Source organism: Salvelinus namaycush, chromosome 34, assembly GCF_016432855.1.
Source record: "Salvelinus namaycush isolate Seneca chromosome 34, SaNama_1.0, whole genome shotgun sequence".
Taxonomy (NCBI): Eukaryota; Metazoa; Chordata; class Actinopteri; order Salmoniformes; family Salmonidae; genus Salvelinus; species Salvelinus namaycush.
Window position 1 is genome coordinate 9718527 of NC_052340.1, and position 21929 is coordinate 9740455.

Genomic DNA, 21929 nt, shown 5'->3' on the forward strand with positions numbered 1-21929 from the left:
TGGTGACATGGTCAGCGTGCACTACGCCCGGCCCGCCACAGGAGTCGCTAGTGCCCGATGAGACAAGGATATACCTGCCGGCCAAACCCGGACGATGCTGGGCCAATTGTGCGCCGCCCCATGTGCGCCCTCCTCTGTCGCAGCCGGCTGCGACAGAGCCTGGACTCGAACCCAGAATCTCTGGCATGCAGTGCCTTAGACCACTGCGCCACCCGGGAGGTGCGGGAAAAAAATTAATATATTTTGACTGTAAATGAACTGCACCTCATCTCTTCCTTCTTTCTCTCTCTCCCAGTATAACTTTCACGGTGGGCCAAGGTAAAGAAGGGATCATAGACTTCACTTCTGGCTCCGAGCTGCTGGTTGCCAAGGCGAAGAATGGCCACCTCTCAGTGGTGAGTCGGAATAACGGAGGGATATAAAGCATCAGTCCTCCCCTACAGGACTAATACAGTAGGTTGGAACATCAATACTGCATGATTGGAGTCAGAGATGATTGATTATTGGAGTCCTGCACTAGTATTTATATAAGCTAACTGTACTTTACTTTTTAAGCAGGTTGTTGTTGTGTGACGTACAGGACATGATAGTTTTGTTAACGCCCCTGTAAAACTGTACATTGATTTTCATTGTAGGTGTAATCTCAGGTAGAGACCATTTGTTCTGCATGTTTACATTGTAAAGATAACCAATCAATCGATTGATTAAAGTTAAGTTAACTTATTTGTAATGGTTACCTCTGATGTCTTCCCTGAACTATTTCAGACTGCCCCTCGACTGAACTCAAGATGATAGACATGACTGATCATCTGACCACGCCAAGGAAGTCCTTCCTGGAATACGCTCCTATTCACCAATCACAACCGCAGACCCTTCTCTGCCTAAGCCAATCAAATGCCAGGTCTCGCTAGAGGAACGGCATGTGCTTCCAATTAAGAAAAAGTCAAGCGATTTAATTAATTGATATTTATGTTTATATATTTTGGGGATTAATACTTGTTATTTGAAATATTACGATTTTATATATGAAGCCAAGGAATAACAATGTTTTGGTGCATTTTTCCTGCACTACTTATGCTTAATTTGGGAACATGAACAAGCAGTCAATGAGGGTGTATCGGGTCTCCTTTTTCTTTTTCTTTCCGTCATTCTTTTTTTCACAATATTTTCTCTGTTCAGCAATGTAGACTTTGCACCCTCTCTGATACTACTCTTAACTGTTTGGGGGCAGAGGCTTTTGTTAAAGTGGAAATGCCGTACATGGCTGATGGTATGTAGGCTAGGTTTGTTATAAGCTATTGAGGAGCAGGGAGTTTGGTAGAGAAGGTCATAAGGAAGAGTTATTTTTTTTCAAACTTGTGTCGACTCGGACACAATACTCTGAGGTTTTCTATCCGAAGGGATATTAGCAGAAAAGTCATGTGCGTGTGTGACCTTTGACCCAGAGCATACTGGCCAGAATGTAGAGCACATTTGGTCTGTGCAGTGCCATAGATCTCTAAATCATTGTTTGATGTAAATATCATGGAGGAGCCCAAATGAAAGCGTAAACCAAAGCATTTTGGTGAGAAGAAAGTTGTTTTTATAATTGATTTATAATGGAAACGCCATAGTGTATGGTCTTTACAATGTATAATAGAGATACAGAAAAAGAAGGTGAGAAAGGAAAAAGGCAAGAGAACGAAAATGAGGGGGGTTGTAAAGAATAGAAAACCGTTTTGTCTTTGTGTTTATCTCTTGTTTACCACCCAACAATTGTGCCTTTCTCCTTTACTAAGTTATTGTTAATGGATTATTTATATGTTGATACACCAATTAAACAATGACACTTTGGGGATGACCTTGATTCCACTGTTGTTAGAGCCAGATGTCTCAGGATGGCCTGGAAGATGACGATTCAGAGAGAAAGATGCATGCATACTGTACACACACACACACACACACACACACACTTCACTCCAAGTTAGACCTCTAGAGTTGAAGCTTTATGGAATCACGCTATGGTCCACTTGCTTATCTTTTGTGTCACGTTTCCAGGCTGCTGTTTCCGTACTCTGCGTAAGTGTAGCAGCTCTCGTCGGACTATAGTAGTAGTCAGGACAACGTTCACTGCTTCTTTTAACACATTTACCGTTACTTTCCTGACGACGATTTTTGTGCTATCCTTTGTGACGGGGACGATAGTACAGACGAATGCACTAAATATTGATGTAGAATCTATCCACAGTGTTACGCTACAGTACAGCCTCATGTTTCTGGCGTATTGACAACATACAGCCCAGCCCTCTCAACATGCTTTTAATGTTTTGATTGGCACTTCTGAACACAGGTCTTCAAGAGAGATGAGGCCTCATGCACTGCAGTAAATGCAATCGAGACTCTTCCTGGTGTTTTAATACCTACGTCATAGGATATACATCATAGCCACGGGTGTTCTTCACAGAAAGCACATGGGTCAACGGGAACATCCTCAGGAACACTTAGCAATCTTTGTAACAAACTAGAGGTGTGTTTGGTATAACCCACGTGACACTACAGTTCATAGATGTGAGTTTTAATCTACACCTCCCCAGCAGACTTTCTGAGCAATGTTTCACTCTTCACATTTCTGTGCTGCTTCTTCCTTGCTTTGCCTCTCGAGCACCGGCCCCCCATCCTCCTCCTTCTATGACCAAGCCTCTGAGCTGTGTACAGCTGGCAACCCAGTGAAAGAACGGTATGACAGGTGCAATATGCCTAATTAAAGGTGTGCTACTGCACTGACGCTAGCCAAAGACGCAATAGTAGATGTAACGTCTGTTAATTGTCTGTTGTATGATTATATGTCAATTAAAGTGTTATTATTTTCCTGGTGGAAGATGTGTGCTTGGTGAGTCTGGTCCCAGATCGGTCTGTGCTGTCTTGCCAATGCCAGACAGCGCAAACAGATCTGGGACTGGGCTATTGTGTTCTGTGCTCTAATAAGAGATTTGAGCCAAGTGAGGATTTGTAAGTGTAACATTCATTTTGACTTGTTCAAAAATGGTGTGTTGCTAATGTGCCTTGAGTTTAATAGAAATACAACCAATTTTGTATGGAATTCTGTGACAAATACCTCCTTGACGATGTCACTCATTCCAGAGTAAAAACTATATATACCAGAAAATCTGATTCCTCCTTTTTAAAATGTCATAGAAGCTTCTTTTTAAAGCCTGTCTCAAACCAAATCCTATGTTTAATCATTTACAATACACAAGTTATCAGTCCTGAGTTTCTGTATGCACCATCATGTAGAATTAGACCAACACGCTAAAGATAAAATGTCAAAATAAACTTTAAATTATATTATTCTGTCTGGGTCCTTCATTACAAACGTCCTTCCTTGATAATTTGATGCATTTTAAAAATGAAACTAGATTATGCAAGTAAAGTTAGATTTACTCTGAATTTTACTGTGCGGTCTTTATAGTCCCAAGCCAGAACAGCTAAAACCTACCATCTTGCAACATGTTGAAATGATGTTTTGATCTCAAGGGACTGTACGAAGTGACACAATCCTCTGCTGTGATGAGGAACTTGACATTATCTCTAGTCTTGTGTTTGAATGGTCTCTCTGCTCTATAGGTGTATAAAACCAATACACCAGGCTAGACTAGACTAGGTATATCAGTGGTTCATCATTCAGGAAAGTTAAGTTTCACTTTCAAAAGGGGTAAGTTTCTTTTTAGTAATCATTCTACCTTTTTGTGTTCTGACTCTTTGACACATTTGACACTGATGCCATAACTTTTATTGTGATAATCATGTTATAACGTGTAATAAGTTATATTGTAATCTTAGTGGCAACAGGTTATTATGGAATCTTGCAAACTCAGAGGATTAAACTCTGTTTTATGAAGTCCGATATTACACCATTTAAAAATAAATATGTCATTATTTTCTATTTATGTTGACTTAATAATTACAATTCAATAACATACAATAACATTTATAGTTGACAAGTTTGTTTTATAGCCTAAGCTACAATGTCACACTAATATTATCATGCCATATTATTCTTTTTAGGCCTACATCAGGTTTTGAAGTAATAATAATTACATTTATTAATGATATTTCCTGTTTTTAGCCATGGCTGAAATGACAACTGCGACTGCGTGGATCTGTATTGTTCCATTTTTTTATGCTGTAAACAATGCCTCAATTTACAGAAAGAAATGTGGAAGAACCACTTCCATATTCAAACCACTTCTCTTGCGAGTCTTGTATGTTGTTGAATAAGCGGGCAATAGACAAATATATTCTGTTAAACCAGTCACCGCAAGAGTGAGTCTCCCCAGTCCCCACAATGGCGGTGGGGACACGCAGTATAGAACTACAGGAGCGTCGTGTGCAACTGGTGGAATGCTGGAGCCAAAATGTCACCCATGGGTCCTACAGGAGATGCGGGCCATGCTGAGAGACCTGGGAGCCATGGCCTTCCAGGGCCTACTGGAGCGGCGCTTCCTCTTCGACCAGGCTGATCTGAGCTCTTTCTCCCTGGACTGCAGCGGGCTGTCCAAGGCCTTCCTGGTGGAGATCCTCCAAGAGGACCGGGCCTCGCTCACCTACCAGAGGAGCTTCCACTTCCTCCACACTAGTGTACAGGAGTTCCTGGCTGCTCTGTACTACGTCCTGCAGGCCCTCTCCGGCTCAGACCCGTTCTCAGGGCTCAAGTCAGCCGTCGGTGTAGCCAAGTTTCCAGTTGCCCTGCACAAAGTGTTAACCTCCACTACTAATAAGCTGCTGAGGCCCAGACGGCTCCTGCGCAGATACGTCAAGAAGGCTTTCTCCTGGGGTGGACACCATCAGTCTGGTCACATGGACCTCTTCTGCAGGTCAAATAATATGTGCATAAAAAAACATATACAAAAACATAGACAAAAGTAGTGTTTTGTTTTGTCATTCACTTCATCCCATATTAACGTTCACAAAATGTCTCTGTTAACTTGTTTTTCTCTCCATTAATTGTACATTATTTTGTATTTTTCTCCTTAGATTTGTATCTGGCCTATTGGTACCTCAAACCCGTGTCATCCTGGATGGACTATTCCGAGGCAGATCACAAATACTCCCATCTCTCTCCTCCTCCTCTCTATCCCTGCCCTCTCCTTCACCACCTTCACCACCACCACTCTGGAACATCTCTGGTGAGCAGTTTACACACACACACAGTGACACACTGTTATACCATGTATATACCATGTTATACCATGCGTTCATCCCCCTTATCAAAGGGGGTGAAACTCTAGACTAGAGGTCGACCGATTATGATTTTTCAACGCCGATACCGATACTGATTATTGGAGGACCAAAAAAAGCTGATACCAATTAATCGGCAGATTTTTAAAATGTATTTGTAATAATGACAATTACAACAATACTGAATGAACACTTATTTTAACTTAATATAATACATCAATAAAATCAATTTAGCCTCAAATAAATAATGAAACATGTTCAATTTGGTTTAAATAATGCAAAAACAAAGTGTTGGAGAAGAAAGTAAAAGTGCAATATGTGCCATGTAAGAAAGCTAACGTTTAAGTTCCTTGCTCAGAACATGAGAACATATGAAAGCTGGTGGTTCCTTTTAACATGAGTCTTCAATATTCCCAGGTAAGAAGTTTTAGGTTGTAGTTATTATAGGAATTATAGGACTATTTCTCTCTATACCATTTGTATTTCATTAACCTTTGACTATTGGATGTTCTTATATGCACTTTAGTATTGCCAGTGTAACAGTATAGCTTCCGTCCCTCTCCTACCTGGGTTCGAACCAGGAACACAACGACATCAGCCACCCTCGAAGCAGCGTTACCCATCGCTCCACAAAAGCCGCGGCCCTTGCAGAGCAAGGGGAACAACCAGAGCGAGTGACGCTTGAAACGCTATTAGCGCGCACCCCGCTTACTAGAAGAAAGGCATTGATGTTTATGGTCAGGTACACATTGGAGCAACAATACGCACCGCATCGATTATATGCAATGCAGGACACGCTAGTTAAGCTAGTAATATCATCAACCATGTGTAGTTAACTAGTGATTATGATTGATTGATTGATTGTTTTTTATAAGATAAGTTTAATGCTAGCTAGCAACTTACCTTGGCTTACTGCATTCGCGTAATAGGCAGGCTCCTCGTGGAGTGCAATGTAATCAGGTGGTTAGAGCGTTGGACTAGTTAACTGTAAGGTTGCAAGATTGAATCCCCCGAGCTGACATGGTAAAAATCTGTCGTTCTGCCCCTGAACGAGGCAGTTAACCCACCGTTCCTAGGCCATCATTGAAAATAAGAATGTGTTCTTAACTGACTTGCCTAGTTAAATAAAGATTAAAAAAGGTGTAAAAAACCCCACAGATTTCCGATTGTTTTGAAAACTTGAAATCAGCCCTAATTAATCGGCCATTCCGATTAATCGGTCGACCTCTACTCTAGACCCAAACTGTTATAGACCTATATCCATCCTGCCCTGCCTCTCCAAAGTCTTCGAAAGCCAATTTAATAAACAGATCACTGACCATTTCGAATTTCACCGTACCTTCTCCGCTGAGCAATCCGGTTTCCGAGCTGGTCACGGGCGCACCTCAGCCACGCTCAAGGTACTAAACGACATCATAACCGCCATCGATAAAAGACAGTACTGTGCAGCCGTCTTCATCGACCTGGCCAAGGCTTTCGACTCTGTCAATCACCGTATTCTAATCGGCAGACTCAACAGCCTTGGTTTCTCAAATGACTGCCTCGCCTGGTTCACCAACTACTTCTCAGACAGAGTTCAGTGTGTCAAATCGGAGGGCCTGTTGTCCGGACCTCTGGCAGTCTCTATGGGGGTACCACAGGGTTCAATTCTCGGGCCGACTCTTTTCTCTGTATACATCAATGATGTCGCTCTTGCTACGGGTGATTCTCTGATCCACCTGTACGCAGACGACACCATTCTGTATACATCTGGCCCTTCTTTGGACACTATGTTAACTAACCTCCAAACAAGCTTCAATGCCATACAACACTCCTTCCGTGGCCTACGCTAGTAAAACCAAATGCATGCTTTTCAACCGTTCGCTGCCCGCATGCGCCCGCCCGACTAGCATCACTACTTTGGACGGTTCTGACTTAGAATATGTGGACAACTACAAATACCTAGGTGTCTGGCTAGACTGTAAACTCTCCTTCCAGACTCATATTAAACATCTCCAATCCCAAATTAAATCTAGAATCGGCTTCCTATTTCGCAACAAAGCCTCCTTCACTCACGCCGCCAAACATACCCTCGTAAAACTGACTATCCTACCGATCTTCGACTTCGGCGATATCATTTACAAAATAGCCTCCAACACTCTAGTCAGCAAATTGGATGCAGTCTATCACAGTGCCGTCCGTTTTGTCACCAAAGCCCCTTATACCACCCACCACTGCGACCTGTATGCTCTAGTCGGCTGGCCCTCGCTACATATTCGTCGCCAGACCCACTGGCTCCAGGTCATCTATAAGTCTTTGCTAGGTAAAGCCCTGCCTTATCTCAGCTCACTGGTCACGATAACAACACCCACCCGTAGCACGCGCTCCAGCAGGTATATCTCACTGGTCATCCCCAAAGCCAACACCTCCTTTGGCCGCCTTTCCTTCCAGTTCTCTGCTGCCAATGACTGGAACGAATTGCAAAAATTGCTGAAGTTGGAGACTTATATTTCCCTCACTAACTTTAAGCATCAGCTATCTGAGCAGCTAACCGATCGCTGCAGCTGTACATAGCCCATTTGTAAATAGCCCACCCAATCTACCTACCTCATCCCCATATTGTTTTTATTTACTTTTCTGCTCTTTTGCACACCAGTATTTCTACTTGCACATCATCATCTGCTCATCTACCACTCCAGTGCTAATTTGCTAAATTGTAATTACTCCACTACTATGGCCTATTTTTTTGCCTTACCTCCTCATGCCATTTGCACACACTGTATATAGACTTTTTTTTTTCTTTCTATTGTGTTATTGACTGTACGCTTGTTTATTCCATGTGTAATTCTGTGTTGTTGTTTGTGTCGCACTGCTGTGCTTTATCTTGGCCAGGTTACAGTTGTAAATGACAACTTGTTCTCAACAGGCCTACCTGGTTAAATAAAGGTAAAATAAAATATGCTCCAATTAATAAATTTCTTATAAAACATTTGAATTCCAATCTGGAGGTATGCATTTAAAAAAAAATGTTTTAGCTTTATTTAACTAGGCAAGTCAGCTAAGAACAAATTCTTATTTTCAATGACGGCCTAGGAACAGTGGGTTAACTGCCTTGTTCAGGGGCAGAACGACAGATTTTTACCTTGTCTGATCGGGGATTCGATCTTGCAACCTTTCGGTTACTAGTCCAACACTCTAGGCTACCTGCCGGCCCATCTGTAACCTTAACATCTTAGCATCTGTAACCTTAACATCTTTCATTTAGATGACATAGCATTGATACTGTTATCTGCTCAGTTTCCTACTATTTGAACAAGATAATATTTTACATATGTTGATATTTCATTGTGACTTTGTCTCTTTGCTCAGGATGTTTGACAACAAGTTATCAAAGGAGGGAGTCAGGAAGCTGAAGGAGTTCGCCAGGAGAACGTCTCATCTGGACATCAAAGTGTGCATCTGATTTCATCTGCCTTTCCTGTTGCTGATGATAGACTCCAAGTACTTTATCATTGGTGGATGGTGTGGTTGTTTACAATTTGTGTGATATGGTACTTTTGCACATATACATGGTATGAAGGATGTTATTAGTATTTAATTCTTATTTTTGTTCAAACAACTAAGAGTTTATATTTGGTTGTCAGGTTGTAATAGGTCAATGAATGGAGCCATAGGTCAATGAAATCGTCGGCAATACGTCTACACGTTTTTCCAATAGGTTGCATTCTTGTGTTGTCAGAAACGCCTCCAAGTAACGAGTTTAAACGTTTAAACAGCACTTCCATGTATGGCCAGCAGAGAGCAATAGACCTGCATACACATGACCTACTGGAAGGCTAGGGTTATAGTCTACTATGTGCAAATTAGATGATCATGTTCACTCTCTAACAAAGTTGGGCATTAATGGATTAACAGTAATTTGTTGGTAGCCAACTAAATTTTACTACTTAAAAATTAATATTGAAATGTATTAAGTTGAGGGTGACAAAATTAAGTTGAGAGTATTTCTTTATTCTACCACAAGATGTCACCATCAATATAAACTTTTTCTGCAGTGTTTTTGTTTGCATCCTTCCTAGTCTGGTCCATGGGGACATGTCATTGTCCTTTGTTTCACATTTCCATAGAAAAACGAAAATATGTCAAGTACCTGAATAATAAGGTAATTTTTTGTGATGCCCAGGGACAGTGCTACTATTACTACAAATCGAATTATATATGTTGTCACCTGTGAAGGTAGAAACTCATATTCCCTTTGTTTTGCACTTTGGAAAAAGTTTGTCTGAAAATAAAAAAAAACATCGGGAAAATGCTTCCCATTTAAGTCAACAACAAGTTTGCTATTTTTGTTTTATCTATAAATAGACTAGGCAATGTACAAAACTCGACATGTAATTGAAAATAAAACAATTCGTGCAAGTCCTTATTTAAGTTCATATTATTTGCCATAACTCCCACGTTTTCTGTGTCAAAACATTAGCTGGCTGTTTTCACCAATTATTTATTTAATAATTTAAGCGCTCTGATTGGTTTGAGCTCTTCTCTGGCTCAGGGCCTGGCCAATGGAGACGCAGGCTTGTTTGTGCAGCTTTCGGTGCGAAAATAAAAGCAGGAATCTGCGTTGAAAAGAGAAATGTTGATGCAAAGAAACAAAAGATTGAGTCAAGTCTACAATCTACAGTATATAGATGGTATTTGTTGTTTTGAGAATAACAACTATAGATTTTAATACAAAGACTAAGTCCAGTCAGTGGAGAGGCAGGCGACCTTGTTCGTGGTTCCAGACACACAGGTATGGTACTGCACTTTAGGGATGCGCTACTGTTATTCTAAGGGGAGGAATCTGTAAATTCTCTACTTTGCTTTTATTGAAAATTGATCACTGAAGAAAAATATATCAGCTATGTTACACTGAGTGCAGAAATGCAATATTGTTTCTATTTTGTCATATCTTCGTAGCCGGCCCTGAAATGATGTCGACTGATTATCCGAGACATAACATGCAACAATGTTTCAATTGAAACTTCTCTTAAAATGACTGTGTATAGGCCTATCAAGGACAGTATGAGTCAATTATACTATGAATTTGATGTTGTTACATGAGGTGTTTATTGTTGCTTGCAGTGCTGTTAGTTTTCAATATAGCAACTTTACTGTTACATATTGTCTTGTGCACGTGATTTAAGAGGGTGATCATCCCAATTATGTTTTTGTTTATGGTGTTTTGCTTGAGTAGCCTATACACCGTTTGCAACGCTTTCGCTGGTATCTCGAAATGTTTCAATTATTTTAGGGAAACAACAGCATGCAGTTGACTTTTTCACAGTGTCATCTTATCATGATTTTATTTTGCATTTCTACAGATTGAGTTTAAGAGTTTATATGTTTAATGTCCATAGGGCTATTTGCTTTGCAACGAAGTACAGCCATATTAGATAATACTGTCCTTACCTGTGTGTCCATTTATTCATCTTTTTAGTAATAACATTAACATTGCGGGGAAATGTGCTGCATAATAATAGTGAAACCATAAAATGTCGTTGCTGCCAAAACAGCAGCAACAAAGGACATTGAGATTTGTGAAACTGCATGGAAGCTGTAGGCTAATTGCAGCTTTGTTGCGAACGGTGAGACTATTCCTATGCACTGCGTGCTGTGTTTACGATGCTGAACAGCTGATCTTCGTGCGAAATAAATGGGGTGGGGGTGCACGAGGCGCATTGAGAGGGATGATAGATTTCAGTCCAGCTCAGACCAGTTTACAGAGCTGCTCATTTCCCGCACCATGCTGTTATTGTTTAAGAACCTCACAAGGTCACAGCGAATCAAAATATGGGCTTAATACACATTGTCAATAGTACTGAGGACCTGACCTTCACAGACATAAATAAAATAACTAACTAACATATATAGTCTAATATGTAGTAAAAAATAAAATGACTGAAATCACGAGAAAACGAATACCACCTCAGACTAATATAGTATGCAATGCATGTCTAATGGTTAGTTGGTCAGTTGTTCATCGCTGGTCATACAATTATTTGGGAATGAATTTGACAAAATATGAATGTTTCAGGCTACATTTCGTGATACATAGGCTTAGTACGGGCAACTTATCCTCGTCATTATATATTACGTTACACTATTAGCCCATAGGCAGATATTGATGTCGGGTGAAGATGGCGATGGGAACAAAACGTTCTCATTGCTGAGAATCTCGCGCCGCACTGGTTCGAACCGGCTGGAACTTGGCCTCACGTGGAGTCATTCTTGGTAGCATTATTAATATGCAGCCAATGGTAGAGGTCCAGGAAACGATCTGCCAATCAGAGGGAGCTAGTGCAGTGTTTTGGGACATGAGTAGGAGGGGTTTTGTAGTCCAGGCACGCTCATTGAAGAGCTCAGCTGTTTTGTAATAGTGAAAAATGAGTATCCTACAAAGACAAGGGAAACCCAGTGACTTAAAGGCTGATAGCTTCGTCTTCTACTGTACACATACCATAATTAGCATAAGTAGGTATATCCCCCTTATGTATTGGCTACCTCTGATGTATCCCTCACCAACTCATATACAGTTTTGTGTAGTATGAATGTCAAACAACTACCAAATGTGTCTCTTCACACTCTTAGACCTGACCCTTAATATGTATCAACGTTATCTTCCAGGCCACCAGCCCTCCTTCTTTCTACGAGCCTCGTTGTGCCCCTCTTCTCCCCGTGAAGATGGCACCCTCCCTGGCCACAGCCTTCTCCAGGCGCTGGTGGATGGCTGTGACTGCGGTCATAGAGAACCTGCTGTTCTCTGCTGTGCTGCTGGGCTGGGGCTCCCTGCTCATCATGCTCAAGTCTGAAGGCTTCTACTCCTACCTCTGCAGAGAACCTGGTAAGGCTGTGTATCATGATGCACTACAATACCCACAATGCTCTGTGTTATATATCCTGTTTTGTCACTATAGGCGGTTGGGAAATTAAGACAATTGGTCTGATTTATACAGTATAACACTATTCCAGGTGCTCAAAGTTATTTTACGTTGTAGGCCATTTTTATTACAATGAATAGGAAACCCCAAAAGGGAATACCGTTAATACATGTGTTATAATGCAAGTATTGTAGATGTGAGAATGATGGAAGGTTTTTGTTGCTTCAGTGAATGCCTAGTTTATGTTGCTTTAAATACTTGTTTTCATTGTGACATTTAGCAACGTTTGTTTTTATAGCATTTTTCCCCTATACCTAGTATTGGGGGGAAGGGAAAGGGGGATACCTAGTGTAATCAACTGAAACGTCTCTTCAGCATGTGAGACAGGTGAATGGGTATCACTTGGGCTTGGAAGGTCTGACAAAGATTGAGTGTGTTTTAAGCTATCCTACTTATTATGCTTATTTCATTCAGAAACAAAAGGTGTTTCTATTTCACTACTGTGAGACGAAGAGGACTTTACGTGTCTGTGTAGTTTTAATTCAATCGCGTTTGTTGGACTGGTGCAACACTTCAATAGTGCTCTTTAGAACAATACCATAAGTTATTTCATTGGGGTTTACAATAGAAGGATGTGATAGAATGTTCAGAGCAAATGGATGTTCTGTGGGTGAGGATAGGATGAAGGGGTGGGGGGTTTCTAATCCAATCACATTGAGCAGAGGAATTGTATGAGTTTCCACTTACATTTGACATGATCAGTTCCTCCTGAGGGGCTTTGTCTGCTTCAATGCAAATGTAACCAGGGCCATATTCACAAAGAGTCAGAGTAGAAGTGCTGATATAAGATCAGTTTCTCCTTTTAGATCATGACTAAGGTTACATAGACAGGGAGACCTGATCCTAGATCAGCACTTCTACTCTGAAATGCTTTACGAATACAGGCCCAGAGCAACTACTGCAGAATATGACATAATTGAGGTTTTTGAACAGTTTTTTGATGATGTTCCCATAAAGGACAGCACCTATATAGCCTGGCTAGTGTTGAAAGTGTGTGAGAGGGATTTATTATATCATTGTCCAAAACACTTGCGTTGTTTCCAGCCCAGCCAAAGTTGAGCTTTGAGACAAAAAACACATCAATAGCAGTCAGCCTGTTTAATAAGCCTCTAATGCAGCTATGATTCAGAGCTCTCTCTCTCTCAGTGGGGATTTGATGGTTCCACTAAATCATCCACATCACAGAGAGGATGGATGAAACCATGGGGGGGTGGGATGAAAGTACCAGGTACATTTCCAGGTGCTCATAAGGGCATCTTTTGTGTTATTGGTTTATTTGCATCTAAATGCTACAGCAAACCGGTGACTTGGATATTTCTCCTCTCTCGCTCTGTCTTTCTTTCTCTCTCTCCCTGTTCCCATAGTCTATGACTCATCTGTCCTCCTTTGATCTTTCAAATACACAGACACTTAGGGAGGCAGTGGGCCGAAAATACATCATCATTATGTAGGTCGTAATGTAATATCATTAGAACATGGCCTGTGATGGACTAGAACATATAATAATATCATTAGAACATGGCCTGTGATGGACTAGAACATATAATAATATCATTAGAACATGGCCTGTGATGGACTAGAACATATAATAATATCATTAGAACATGGCCTGTGATGGACTAGAACATTTAATAATATCATTAGAACATGGCCTGTGATGGACTAGAACATTTAATAATATCATTAGAACATGGCCTGTGATGGACTAGAACATTTAATAATATCATTAGAACATGGCCTGTGATGGACTAGAACATATAATAATATCATTAGAACATGGCCTGTGATGGACTAGAACATTTAATAATATCATTAGAACATGGCCTGTGATGGACTAGAACATATAATAATATCATTAGAACATGGCCTGTGATGGACTAGAACATTTAATAATATCATTAGAACATGGCCTGTGATGGACTAGAACATATAATAATATCATTAGAACATGGCCTGTGATGGACTAGAACATTTAATAATATCATTAGAACATGGCCTGTGATGGACTAGAACATATAATAATATCATTAGAACATGGCCTGTGATCGACTCAAGAGTCCTCTGATCATCTGCCACAGTGTTTTCTATTTTCCAGGCAGCATTTAACATGTGAATAAGCCTTTTTGTTTATGCAGATCAGGTCAGTCTTGACGCTCTTTCATCCTTGCCTTCTCGTATGTTTTAAAAGATGAACGCTTTCAAAGGATATCTGTCAAACAGATTGCTGAGAGTCCTTTATGTGTTTGGTGTCATGGTGACCTCGGTCCCCATATCATTGGTTCCGCTGAAAGGATCTGAGATTGGACCGTGGGCTGCTTCTGTTTTGGTTCCTCACCTATCTGCTAATGGAAAAGTTTGTGGTTAGGCTGACATTGTGAAGTGTGACGCTCGCATTCCTCCCATATGCAACACCGTTGACTCCCAGTCCCTTCACCTCTGTCTCTCCGGCAGCTCTTGTGTTTCGTCACATAAACTAAACCGTCATCATTCCCCCATTGCATTTATCTTGGTAGAGTCTGTTAGTTTAACACTGTAAGGTGTGTACTGTTGACATAGTTGGGTTTACACTCAGTTTAGCTAAGGCATGGTTCACTGACAACGTGGACAGAACATATTGTACGGGAAATATCAAGCCTCTTTATTTTTAGTATGAAGCATCCAGTGCCAGTACTATTAAAACTTAATTGACACTTTTTATTTTTATTTAACCTTTATTTAACGAGGCTGCCAACAAAAAGAATAGAATACATTTTTTTCTGTAATGGAACCTGGAAAAGCATGTTTCATAAATCTTTCATCATCATGTGTGGTGTCCCCGTCTTTGACCCCGTTCCCCCTCCCCCTCCTGTGATTTAAGGTCAGGTCTATGGCAGGGGCACATAGTTGGAGTGTCTGTGTCAGTGTATAGGCCCTATGAGCCCTGTGGCACCTCATGTCGCTAGCTACTGGCAGGAAACACAAGACCCTAGGGCCAGTGTGGAATGAGTGTTATTTCAGCAGAGACTTGAGAGAGCAGAGCGGACTCCCCGCTGACACCTCACCCACCCTGTGACCGCAACCACCTCCTTGACAGAACTCAGCCTTACCAGCTTCCTTAAACTAGTCTGGTCACAGATCTGTTTGTGCTGTCAACCTTTGTTTGGCTTGATCATAGGTGTTGCCAAGACAGCACAAACAGACCTTGAGCAAGATACTTAACCCTAATTTGCTCCAGGGGCACTGAACTACTATGGTTGACCATGTAAAAATCACATTTCACTGACTGCACCTATCTGGTGTATGTGACAATAGAATCATAGCTATTTATTTTTTTATCTGGCACCAGGCTAGCTTTTCCAGCTATTTTAATCAGTGTTGTGTCATTGTTATTAGCGCTCAGTAACAGTGGGATGTTTGCGGTGTTTGGGAGGACAGGGAGGACATTATCTGGAGCTGATGAATCTTCTGTCTGCTCACTGCTTTGAAATAGATAGTGCTTTAAAGGATTATGATGCCGGAAAATACTGTCAGCTGGTTATCTCTGGTTAACTCTCTTCCTCTGATGAGTTAACGCGAGGAAATGCAGACGTTCTACGCCGATGGCAACCATTTTCTGGCAACAAAGCTAGTCCGCCGGATTCTGTCAGTCGTTTACATTTATCACTGATAAAGTGATCGGGTCAGACGCATTGAGATTGACACGGCATCTATGGACATGAGTAAGAAACACATCCATTTCCCACTGATGGATGATCAGGTTAAAGATGACAAATATCACATTATGTTCTTATTATGTTGGTGATGTAATAATCTTGTTAGAGCATGGCCTTAGAGTCTGAATGTTCTTATTCAGACTCTAAACTACAAGGAAGAAAGCTGCAGACACATAGTAGCTGGAAAGCAGGGCCCGGGCTAGATAAATGCGGAAAAACACTTAGGAAATCAATTTTTCTTTGAATATTGTACGTTAGGTGAACTGTAGTATCATAGCAGTGACGTCACAATCATTTTCATATGATTTCATTGGCTCCGGATGTTCTGCGAGTCATTAGAATGATGTTGTAAACCCTCAGAACAGAGAAGTGAAGTGTTTTGTTTGAAGGCGTTATGAGGTCTTTGTTGCGCTAACACAATGTTTGTGCTTCGCGTCACTCAGGGCGCTTCCCTTATTGGCTCAGCAGCAGCAGCACAGGCTCACGTTGTCTAGATTGCTCAGCAGTAAGAGCCCGCCAGGCAGGCCCAGCTGCCATTGGCCTTCTGCTAACCTATGTGTTAACTGCCATCTACCATGACCTTTAACCTACATATTATATAATACAGCCATGTCTACTCACAGCCTCACTCTCAAGAAAACAACAACCTGCTTTTCAAGACTGCTTGAAAAACACCTTGTGTTACCAAAGGTTTTTGGAGAGGTTGCCCAAAGTCACGTGACGTCACCTGAGAATAACACTGAAAAAATAACCGTTTGTCTTATCCTCCCCCAGGCACCAACGCCTTACAGCTCCCGTAGGCCACAACAAAAATGTTTTATGAGACTTTTCAATGTCTGAGTTAAACTCATGGAGACTGGAGTGTTGGCTACAGTTATTTTTCTCTCCTCAACAACAACAGTAACTTGCCTCATAACCAAGGCACTGGTCTCCAGTCCTTATAACAAACAGTGCTATGAAATATGAAAGACGGAAAGAACTAACTGATGATATGATTACTCTGTCTCTATCCTCTTAGGAATTCACTTTGGGAATATTTGGGGGTGCTAAGGGGGTTGGGTTGCCATGGACTTGCCTTGCTTTGGGGGTTCAGAGTAGCTTGTTGATCCCAGCAGTTTGGTTGCAGTATCTTTCACTGAGTTTTTTCTGTTTACCTGACCTGTCCATGGCTCACACTGTCTCAGGAAACAGACACAAATGAAACAGAAATAGACACGTGCTGTTGAGATGGATTACTTTTCAAGATGTTTCCTCTGAAATCTATGGCCTCTGGTGAGGGAGGACGTTTCTTAGAACACTTGCGCAAGAAATGCTGCGATCCATCCCCAAACAACCCTCAGAAGCATTTCATCATTCAGGTGGTCCATGATGTTCTCCCAATAGGCACATTCTATCTACTCAAACTAGAATGTAAAGTTTCGGAAGAAACTTTAGTGTGATTGTTTCATCTATGGGTCTTCTGATGAAATTAACATGACTGTCTTTTCCAATCCCTCCTTGATGGTCGGATCATGCCTAATTACTCGACCGAAACATCAGGAATCCCTTTTTAATGTATGTTTTTAATGTCTTCTATGCATGATGTTAAATCTATTTCCCTCTGGGACCATAAAGTTGAATTTGAAGGTTCAATTAAGTTCTCTTGTGCCTCCAGGTAACAGCACCAGTCAGAACCAGTCTGAGACAGTCCAGGTTGGGGATGCGGAGGGGATCACCCAGAGTCCCGTGGTGGAGGAGGATTACCTCCAGATGAACGGCTGGCCCATCTGTAAGGACCAGGATGAGATGCTGAACTTGGCCTTCACCGTGGGCTCCTTCCTCCTCAGTGCCATCACCCTGCCCCTGGGCATTGTCATGGACAAGTATGGCCCACGCAAGCTCCGGCTGCTCGGCAGGTAAGAGAACGGAGACAAGGTAGTATGTACAGTTGCGGCCACTATCATTTAAGCTAAGGTGTTGGGGTGACAGTATCTGTACCTGGGTTCGAGTCCCGGCAGGGGCTATACCCAGAATTAGCTATATTGGTGTCAGAAGTGGGATGGCGCCCGGTATTGTCAGAATAATTGCAGCACTGCACATGCAAACACGGCACTCTAAAGTTTAATTGCGATTGTCACAAAAACCTAAAACTCGGTACAGGGTTTAATACTTTTTAGTGGCCGCAACTTCCTGCTGCAGATGTTTTTATGTTCTGTTTCTGACTTGGCTTTGGTGTGTCGTCATATGAATAAACCTTCCTCATATTCAACCTTTTCTGTTATTTCAGTACCTGCTTTGCTTTCTCCTGTATCCTGATCGCTTATGGATCGAGCGACCCCAAGAGTATGCATATTTCTTCATTCTTTCTTTACTCATGTTCTATTCGAGTATGTATGTCTGTTCCGTCCCGTCTCCTTAACACATGTGTTTTCCCTGTACAGATCTGTCCATCCTCATATTCTTTGCTCTGGCACTGAACGGGTTCGGAGGAATGTGCATGACCTTTACTTCCCTCACGGTAAGTGGTGTCTTCTCCTGTACTGCAGGGAGAGGCTGGGGAGGGGGACCGAGGGGAGTGAGCGAGGATGCATGTCTATGGCGGGAGTAGGGAAGGGAGCAGCGAGAGGTGGGGATGGGGACAGTTGTGAGGAGGGGGAGTGCGCTTGGGTGGAATAGGGAGTAGGGAGACAGGGGAGCGGAAAGAGGAGTGGGGATGGAGAGGGGAGCGAAGAGAGAGGGGTGGGACATGGTGATGTCGTCAGCATGGAGAAAGTGCTGCGTCACAGGGAGGCCACATGCAGAGGGAAAAGGAGAGGGATGGAGAGATAGAGTGAGAGAAAAAAAGAAAGCGAGACAGACCCTGCATTACAAATCTATTATTCAACCGTGCTCTGGTCCAACTGAGAGCCAAAAAAAGACACCTCCTCATTACTTATTCATCATCCTGACAGAGCCCTTTGATTGGGCAGGCCCAGAATGCCAGGGTTCACTGGCAGCTAGACTAAATGTTCGGACGGGTTTCACTGACACAATAGTGTTTATAGATACCGTGATTTCATTGTTTCATTGTTTATCTGCCCCTAAACACAGACAAAGAAACTCACAACAAGCACTTTGAGAGAAAAGAGACACACTATATGCTGAGCTGACAAACAGGAAGTAGGAAGTCAGTCACACTTAGCGCTGCTGGGGTTCGTTCAACCCCTCCCTGGCAGTTTCCTGCCCCCTGGCCTCCCCACCACCCCCCACTGCAGGGGCTCAGAGGGGCTCTGTCTGTTTGTCTGGCTGGCACACACACACACACACACACACACACACACACACACACACACACACACACACACACACACACACACACACACTACCACGACACCCAGAAGCTGCCCAACTGGTTTCTTCTGCCCCCCACTCCCACACTGTTCGTGTTGTTTTAATCTTCTCTGGTTTAATTCATTCCCCACGCAAGCATGCCTGAGCCTGTTCTGCTATAGCCGTTTAGTTCCCTCGCGTGTGTGTGTGTATGTGGTGTGTGGGTGCGTGTGTCAAGGAACTGGTCTTTGGTGTTGTTTCAGCTGTTCTGTTGCAGTAACCTCACGGTGGTAATTCCTTGCTCTGACTAACAGTGTGTTTTACACTGCTGGTCCGGGTTCCGGTTGTTTTTGTACAGCCGGACCTTTTTCTTCCAAACTTTCTTCTTCTTCACTCTCCTCTCGGGTGTGGGGGTCAAAGGTTGTCACAGAGGATTTATTTTTATTTTTAATTCAAATGTAGCCTTTTTTGCACAAAAGCCAGATGGATACATTGTATCTCATTCAATCAGTCTGAACTCATTGAGTTGGTCCCCTACAGACAGTTGTGTTAAGGTTTATTCTGCATTCAAAGTCGTCTGGATTGTAGATTTACACAAAAGGAAAGGTATGCAACACGATACCCCTTTTCTTTGTTTCTATGTGTTCCCTTCTTCCTGGCTCTTCTAATTTTCTGAAAGGGGGTGGTTTGGCAGCTTGCCTCCTCACTCCTTCCCTCTCTCTATGATTGCACACTCAGCACTCTGTGTCCGAGGCGGTACAGCTGCAGAAAAACAAGTGGAGGAGAACCCAAGGCGGTAGAAGAGGGCTCTCCTTTACACACCTCTGTTTTCTATCAGTAAACTGCCTAGCCTATCTCTGTCTGCCCCCTTCTCCGGTTACCAGCAGCAGGCTGTCTGTCTCTCCCTCTCTCTTCTCCGTCCCTCCCTCTTCCCTTTAATATCTTTGACCTCAATCTCTCCTTCAGTCCGCTATAGTATTAGTAATCACCACTGCGGATATCTCCTAACCATCCTCTATCCATCTCTCTCTCAACCAGACCCCCCCCCCCCCCCCAACCCCTCTCTCCGCACTCCTCCCACACATACATACACACACACATACATACACACACACACATGCATACATACACACACAGCGCTCCTCCTCTTGTACATTGCGACACTTGTTATGATTATTCTATTATCTCTGAGTCATGTTTTGCATGAAACACTAATCCTTTCTATTTTAGGACTTCTTCATTGGTCCCAATCCCTCTCTGAGATCTGTGTCACTAGGTCCTCGGGGGGAATTAAGTTTCAGTCTGGCTCGATAAACCTAGATGTTTATATACTGCTTCCTGGCACTTGGAAAGAGAACGACGGAGAGAGGTAGAGAGATGAATGTCAAAGGTGAAGTGAACTGGTGCTAGTCCCAGATCTGCATATGATGTTCTCTTGCCAGGAAAGCACAAACAGATCTTGGACCAGGCTAGACTAATGATAGCACCTCTCTACTCAGACAGGGTCACCACCACATACACTGACCCCCCCTGCCTGTAAAATGTCCTGCCATCAGATGTTTACTTGCTAACTGGTGCTTAATGACACTAATAGACTGTGGAGGCACTGATCTCAGGGTCATGTTGATTGACTTATTAAAAGACCGTCAACTGCTGCACATTATGTTGTTTTCACCATGCACTTAGCTTTAGGTTTTATAGGGGTGGATAGGGATTGACAGCAAGGCCAGAAATGCAAAACAAAGTGTTGATGAGAATAGCTTTAGGTTTGATAGGGGTGGATAGAGATTGACAGCAAGGCCAGAAATGCAAAACAAAGTGTTGATGAGAACGGGAGAGAGAGAGTGGTAGAGTGATGGCACAGAGATGGAGATATTCAGGCTGGTGTTGTCTGCGTGTGGTCGTCAGGGACACAGCATGTTGACTCATTTTATGATGGCGTTCTGTCCTGTCAGGATTGGACCGGTTTGTACTGGTTTCCTTTGGCTGATGAGAACCAGTCCAGTAAGCAGTGAAGCTTTTTACACAACAGCAGCGCCTCTTCTCTTTTTCACTTCTCTGTTTCCCCCCTTCTGTCAATATCCTCCTTGTCTGTTCTCTCTGGCCTTTGTGCCTTAGAGGCTTTTAGTTATTCCACTCTTTCACTCTCCTCGTTTCTCTCCCACTTTTGTCTCCCTCTGTCTCCGTCTGCTGCACTCGAGATAACGATCATTGCTGCCGTCTCACAGAAGAATCAGATGAACCCAGGCTAGGGTTTGTTTTTCAAGTAGAACTACAGTGCACACATTTGAGACACACACGCAATCAATCAATCAATAAAATATATTTATAAATCTCTTTTTACATCAACAGATGTCACAAAGTGCTGATACAGAAACCCAGCCTTAAACCCCAAACAGCACTTCTACTTGTTAGCAACATTTTGATATGGAAAGTGTAGAATGTGTAGTATTTACTTAGATACGAATAGGATAAGACTGCTTCCCTTAATGGCTTTAGAGAAGGTATTCCCAAACTGGGGTATGCACACCCCCAGGGGTACGTGCAGTGCCGTCGGTGGTACGCCAAATCAAAATGTGATTCACATTTGGAAAAAAAAAAATATATATATTTTTTTTTTTCTTCACATTTTCAAAAAGTCCATTTATATTCTCCAACGGGGCTATACATTTGATTGAGGTTTTTTTGCGCCTGAGTAGCCTCGTTTCACTGCCAAAAATAAAATTAAACCATCTAGTGTCCAGCGAAATAACAACACAATGTCAAATACAGG

The 21929-nt window shown here is 42.3% G+C and overlaps 3 protein-coding genes across 7 annotated transcripts in view; all 3 read left to right on the forward strand.

Moving 5' to 3' along the window:
- Positions 1–3324, forward strand: part of LOC120028290 (unconventional myosin-Ic-like) — a 58466-nt gene extending 55142 nt beyond the window's left edge. For 3 of the 5 annotated variants that reach the window (XR_005473419.1, XM_038973479.1, XM_038973482.1), the window contains 2 exons: positions 296–395; positions 766–3324. Coding sequence is in view for 4 of the 5 variants with exons in the window: in XM_038973479.1 (XP_038829407.1) it covers positions 296–395; positions 766–792 (127 nt within the window). In the remaining variant the exon portion in view is untranslated. Of the gene's footprint in view, positions 1–295; positions 458–765 lie in introns of all 5 variants that reach the window. The other 2 variants (XM_038973481.1, XM_038973480.1) reach the window with 2 other exon arrangements.
- Positions 3325–3405: 81 nt separating this feature from the next.
- Positions 3406–9622, forward strand: LOC120028291 (protein NLRC3-like). Its single transcript, XM_038973483.1, has 3 exons — positions 3406–4853; positions 5014–5165; positions 8566–9622. The coding sequence occupies exons 1-3, from the start codon at positions 4381–4383 to the stop codon at positions 8607–8609; spliced, it is 669 nt and encodes a 222-aa protein (XP_038829411.1). The 5' UTR covers positions 3406–4380; the 3' UTR covers positions 8610–9622.
- A 224-nt stretch (positions 9623–9846) lies between these two features.
- Positions 9847–21929, forward strand: part of LOC120028937 (large neutral amino acids transporter small subunit 4-like) — a 28824-nt gene continuing 16741 nt past the window's right edge. Inside the window, exons 1-5 of the mRNA XM_038974209.1 lie at positions 9847–9988; positions 11863–12079; positions 17523–17763; positions 18135–18190; positions 18289–18365. Of these exons, the coding sequence (XP_038830137.1) occupies positions 11920–12079; positions 17523–17763; positions 18135–18190; positions 18289–18365 (534 nt within the window). The 5' untranslated portion in view covers positions 9847–9988; positions 11863–11919. The remainder of the gene's footprint in view (positions 9989–11862; positions 12080–17522; positions 17764–18134; positions 18191–18288; positions 18366–21929) is intronic.